General features: G+C 51.0%; 1 protein-coding gene across 18 annotated transcripts in view; it reads left to right on the forward strand.

Moving 5' to 3' along the window:
* Positions 1–2288, forward strand: part of Myo18a (myosin XVIIIA) — a 98068-nt gene extending 95780 nt beyond the window's left edge. For all 18 annotated transcript variants that reach the window (XM_033762871.1, XM_033762872.1, XM_010642248.3 and 15 more), the window contains one exon: positions 987–2288. In XM_033762871.1, coding sequence (XP_033618762.1) covers positions 987–1131 — 145 coding nt within the window. In that variant the 3' untranslated portion in view covers positions 1132–2288. The remainder of the gene's footprint in view (positions 1–986) is intronic.
* The last annotated feature ends 3705 nt before the right edge of the window (positions 2289–5993 follow it).

The raw sequence follows: 5993 nt of genomic DNA on the forward strand, positions 1-5993 counted from the left end.
AAAAAAAAAAAAAAAGAACACAAGGCAGGGCAGCAATTTCAGGGAACTGACTGGATCCAGGGCACTGGTAGAAGTAGAGGCTGTATTTTCTCCAGTGATGCTGAAATTATAGCGCCCTTGAGCTGGTGGGGGCAGTGAAGGCAAGAAGGGGGCTAAGGGAGGTGGAGCTAAGGCTTTGGGAAAAGGAAAAAAGATGAGTGGAGCTGGGAGATGAGGTCCTATCCTCTCTTGTTAGAAGTAGCGATCCTGCTCCATCCAAGGACAGTGCCCCTTGTCTTTAGAGGAATAGCTAATGGCTTCCAGAGCCAAGGGCCTGATGAACACTATAGGGTTAGGGTCTTTATTTTTCCCATTGGGCTCCCTGAAACAAAGATCTTCCCGAGTTTCCATTCCTTGGAGTAGACAGGATGCCATGGTCAAGGGTCGAAGTTCCTCTCAGAGTTACTTTAGAAGTTACTTAGCTAGGAGGTGGGAATAGGAAATAAATGCTATGATCATGTAATCGCCAGACCACCAGTCTCCATCAGTGTGGTTTGTGGAGAGCCTGCACCAGCATCTTCTGGGGAGGAGAATGCAGAATCTCAGGGTCCCACCCAAGATAACTAGTCAAAATTTTAGCGGGAAGGACCCAGGAATCTGCTGCTGATTCTTACGCCTGCTCAAGTCCGCAACCCACTGATCTCTAGCATCCCTCTTACAGGTTTTTTTGGGGGTCGGGGATGGAACGCAGGACCTTGGCTTGTGAGGCAGGCACGGTACCACTGAGCTAAATCCCCAGCCCAGATATTTAAAAGCTTTCAGGGTCAAAATAGTGTGCTCTTTCCTCTGACTACCTCTAGGTAGGCCAAGAGAAGTCTTCAGTTAGCAACATCTGGTTTCTTGAAGTGCTCTGACAGGACTTAGTGGGCCTCTCCAGAACCAACGGCTTTGATTGCTGCCATGTAAGAGTGCCATCTGTCCTTGACCTTGTTCCTTTCTCCCTGCAGCCCCCCTAGCCACTGGAAGTCCCCTCCCCCTGGCCAGTCAGATGATGAGCACGACCCTCTGGACAGAACCTCCAGGGCCCGATACTCCCACAACTATATGAGTGACAGCGACACAGAAGCCAAGCTGATGGAGACCGACGCATAGCCCAGGGGAGTGGCTCACAGCCCTGCCACCCCGGCCGCTCCTTCCAGGCAATGGCAGGGGATCAGTCCCCCCACCTGACTGTGATCTGCAAGGGGAGCTTCCGCACCCTCTGCTGTCAGAGGGACTTTCCAGGCTGTGGGTGTCTGCTGTCTCCACATGGAAGAGGTGGGGGAAAGAGGAGTTTCTGAAAAGAGAACGTTTTGCTCCTCCCTGCCTCAACAATGCCGCTCATAGCTTCTACCCTGGGCCACCACGGGCAGTGGTGAGTGGCCTCGCACTGCATGGAGCCAGCAGGTTGACCTCCATCTCAGCCCCCTGCTCAGGGACAGTGGACAGTTTGCTAACTGAGCCACTCACGGTTGCTGGGTCCATGGAGAGAAGTTGAGGGAGGGAACAGCCACTCCTTCTCTCTGGCTTGGAGTGAGGGCTTTCTCTTCTCAGTGCCTGCTGTGTATTTACTTTTTAATTTAAATACCCAACCTCTCCATCACAGCTGCATCCCTGAGAGGCCCCGGAACTCGGAACTCGGAATCTCCTCTCCCGTCTTCACTTCTCCAGGCTCGACCCTTTCTCTGCAGCCAGGGAGACTGGTGGGGAGGGCTGTCAGGTGCTTCTGGGTTGGGCTAAGCAAGCTGTTGTGCACAGGTGCCATTGGCACTTCCAGCCCCGCCCACCCTTGGCATCTGCATTAAGTGCAATGACCTATTTAAGATAAACCCGCTCCACCTGTGCCACAGGGGGGCTCGCCAAGCACCACACCCTCCCTCTGCCCCGTGTTGCCCCGCTGCAAACACCCGAAAGGAAAGGCCTTGGGTGGGGGGCTTTGCGGTGGGAACAACTGAGGATGGGAGCTCTGCCCAGTGCTGGTGTGTCACACAGGAATCCTCACCCGGTCCTCAGCCTAGGTCATCTTTCCTCTTCCTGTCTCCCTGCCCCCACACCCTTCCCCCAGACATGGCCATAATCTGTCTGGAGGTCCCAGCTCCCCTTCCAGAGGTTATCCTGTCACCTCCGTCAGACTCGGGGGCCCACAGGCAGTGCCTGCTGCTGCTCCAGTCTGCCGTCCCCTTCTCTCCTATAATTGGTTTGTACTCATTGGGCTGTGCTCTCCCTGTTTACCTGATGTATAGAAATAAAGGCCCTTTTCCTCCTGCCTACACCAAGTTTCCTGCCTCTTCCTTCAGGCCCAGGGAAAGTCCAGTGAGGTCCCTGTGGTGGGGGCAGAAGCAGGATTCTGATGCAGGGGAGCCACCCTGGTCTCTGGCCTGTTCCCATGTCTGACCAGTGCCACTCAATCTTGGCGTGTCCTTTGTGGCAAGCAGAGGTTGTGGAATGGGGGGACTGATCGAGACATGGCCCCCACCTGTGGATTATAATCCAAGCCTCACCTCTTGTAGCACCCACGAGGGAATGTGGCCCGCTGATTATTAAAGCTCACCAATTACAGAATCTATTCCCCCCCCTCCCTCTCTTTATCTCTCTCCAAGCCCTTCTCATGGCTTAATTTTAGTCATTCCAAAGTTGAATTTCGCAGCTCTGTCTCTGAGAACCCATTGTAATATGTGGCCAGGCCCTTGCCCTCTCTGGGCCTCTGTTCCCCCACTCCAAGTAATTAAATAATCCTTTAGCAAAAAAAAAAACCAAACAAACAAACAAAAAAAAACAACAAAAACAAACAAAAACTTGGCAGACTCTCTCTGGCTCCCAACCCAGCTTTAGCCAAAGAGCAACTTGAATAAGCTGCAAGTGCCCTACTCAGTCCCTGTCTGCATGTACTTAGTCCGTGCCTTGTGCCTTCACTGATATCTAAGAGGCAGCTTATGTAAAAGGACAAAAACCAAGTGACTCCCACCTCATCCTCCTCCTGTGCCTTCTCTAACACTGCCTGTTTCAGTCCCTGCATTGCATTCATCAGGTGGTTTGGGAATGGTATCAGCCCTCATTTCAAGGCTATAGTGATATCAGCCACCCAGAAAGAGTCAAGAAAGGAGAAAAGTCACCCCCAAAACAAGTGAAATGGATCCTGCTTAACAAAGGACACTGCCCCCTCTGCTGCTCCAAATTGAGGAGTAAAAGTAAAGAAACTTAAAAAAACAAAACTATTGACTGGGGCTGGGGATTTAGCTCAGTGGTTCGCTGCCTACCTTGCAAGCTCAAGGACCTGAGTTCCATCCTCGGTAACAAAAACAAAAACAAACTGTTGACTAATGTTCAATTCTGTCATTCACATCTTTTTCTCCTGCTTTTATTTTCTTTCTCCCAGGAGCTAGTGTGACAAACTCTGCTGACAAGTTCCCAACTCTGTCCACTCAAACCAAATCCAGCCTCTAGTTCACTGAACAGTCCATCGTCAGACTCTGGTAGCCTGGCCAACAGTAAAAGGCTTTGGCTCTACTGGGAAGACTTGTATCGTTCATATATATTCATTTGCTCAACAGCTGAAAAATATTTCATAGCTGCCTGCTGTGATCTAGGCACTATCCTACGTGTTGGGCATGGATGAAGTCCCTTCCATCCTCAAGTGGGTAAATTCTAGTACAGGAATTAGGCACACAAAATATATGCTGCACCTGTTAGTATGTGCAAGCTAGGGATGAGCAGAGAGGAGTAAATCATAGTGCTTGTCCTCCAGGGGCTTATGGACAAAGACTGGAGCAGACCCATGTAGAATAAAGCATAGCAGCCATATTGAGCTGGGACCTGGAAAGAATTCCAAAAGGAGCTTGTATTTTGGGCTGGGACTTGAAGAAAGGATAATATTCCCACAGGTAGATATTGCTGGGACAGGAGTGTTGAGGGAAAAGCTTAAGCAAAGGCACTGGGGTAGGGAAAGAGATAGTGGTAGAGCATGCCACAGGCTGAGGAAGCTGAAGAACATCACTTCAAATAACCAGTGCTTTTCCAAGCTTTAGCAAAGCTCCTTGGCCAGCCTCTAGATTGAGAAAGAGCAATTCCCTCAGCACCAATTTCCAGAGGCATCCAGGAGGCTAACCACCACCAAAGCCCATTTTCATTTTGGCTCACCTTAAGTGCTCTGTAGGCCCCTGCCTTCACCTGTGCACTCATGGCTTCTCTGGTCTCTGAGACTCCTATGAAATAAATTCGTCCTGGTGCCAAGCTCAGAGCCACCCTTACTAGATCCTCCTTTCTAATCTCAACTTCTCAGGACTGCTCTGACTGCTGAATAAAAGGCAAGAGAGGGGGACCAAAGCCCTGCAGGACTTCCCCATAGTACCCAGAGACTATAGCAGCAGGCAGTGACCCCTGAACTACCTCCTTTTGTCCTTGTGTTCCCTTGGCAGATTATCCCAGTTATCCCCCCTACCCCCGTGCCTGGTGGCACAGACACTTGGCGATTTGCTCCTTAATTGTCCCCCAGCTAGGCTGTGCAGATGCCGCTCTTTAATCTCTCCTGATAAATGAATCGCACTGCTCCTTTAATCATATGTTCATAGCCAAGCCAATTTGAATCAATTTGGCAGGGAGCGTGTTGCAAGAGAAGCCATGACTGCTGTTTCTCCCCCTAGGGTCCCCAAGCCTGAACAACTGCTGTCCTCACCCTCAGCAAAGAGCCCAGGAGGCCCATGGGGGAAAGGAGCTCCTACCTGAGTGGTGAGGACTTTTAAACTCATCTCACTCATTCCTGTCCTACAAGTAAGCTGTGTGGGACTGGAAGATGGATTCCCACAGGCCTCAGAAATGGAAGGGAGGGAGATGAGAGTCCATAGCCTTCCTTGGTCACTGAATGAAGGGCCCCGTTATGATCATCCCTGTGAGAAAATGCTGCCTTAAATCTAACCTTAATCCTTTCTGTCCCCTTTTCATTTTCTCCAAGCTGGTTCTCAGGGAAGCTGGAACACTTCATCACCTCTTACATAGCAACCAACATTCCAGTCCAGTCTATGATAATCTGTCCTTGCCTGCTGCTGTCGGCCACCCTCTCTCATCTTTTCCCCTATGACCCAGACTTATTGAAAACCTCCAGCTGGTGGGCAGTCCCGGGCGTGCGTGATGATGTACCGAGTTCTACCGGGTTGAGGGCTGCAGCCTTTTCGCCTCCCGAGTCGTGTCCACGTGCAACAGTAAAAACAAAGGAAAAGTAGACTAAACCTCCTCAGATGAAGGCTTCTGGCACTAGTGCTGCGATCTTAGAAAACTGGCCTCAGTTTCCCCGTGCGTAAAATAAAGTAGTATTCGTGGCAACAAGAACCTTGGGCTCCCAAGTTCAAGGCTCCTTACCAATGGCATTACCTACCCCGCCCCTTTATTACCGGGGTAAGAAGTCAAGGGACGCCAGAGGGGCCGGGAGGAACATCTCCCAGGGCATGGTCTGTCCGGGGTTGGTTTCTGTGCAGTCGCCCCTTTGCACTTCGGTGACCCTTTTCATTTCGTAGTCTCCTTTCCTCGCTGCCTCTCAGCTGGTCTAGGCAAGCGCCCAGCTCCACCCCGGGAAAACCAGGGAGTCATTAGCATAATCAGTCCTCTTTTGCCTCGGGCCACAAGTGGCCTCTGGCTCCGCCCTCATCTAAAAGCTCTTCCCACCCACCCACACGGAAACCACGCTTCTTAAAAGGGCAACGCCAGGGGTTTTTAGTAGTGCTGGAGATCGAGCCCAGGGCCTTATGCATGTTAGGCAAGGGTCTACCACTAAGCCACCACATCCCCAACTCTGCGGTATTAGTTTTGTCTTAAATTGGTGACAGAGCCGAGCCCATGACGTTGTCCTTTAATAATTACAGCGATGTGAGGTCCGATCTACATTAAGCAACGTAGACCTATTGTTTCCTCGCCCTTTTAAGGGCTCCTGGCAGTCCTTAATCTGAGCTGGGGGTTGGGGGTAGCCTGTCAGTAAGGTCTTCTGC

This window comes from Fukomys damarensis, unplaced genomic scaffold (genome assembly GCF_012274545.1).
Source record: "Fukomys damarensis isolate Sample0158 unplaced genomic scaffold, DMR_v1.0_HiC HiC_scaffold_13, whole genome shotgun sequence".
Taxonomy (NCBI): Eukaryota; Metazoa; Chordata; class Mammalia; order Rodentia; family Bathyergidae; genus Fukomys; species Fukomys damarensis.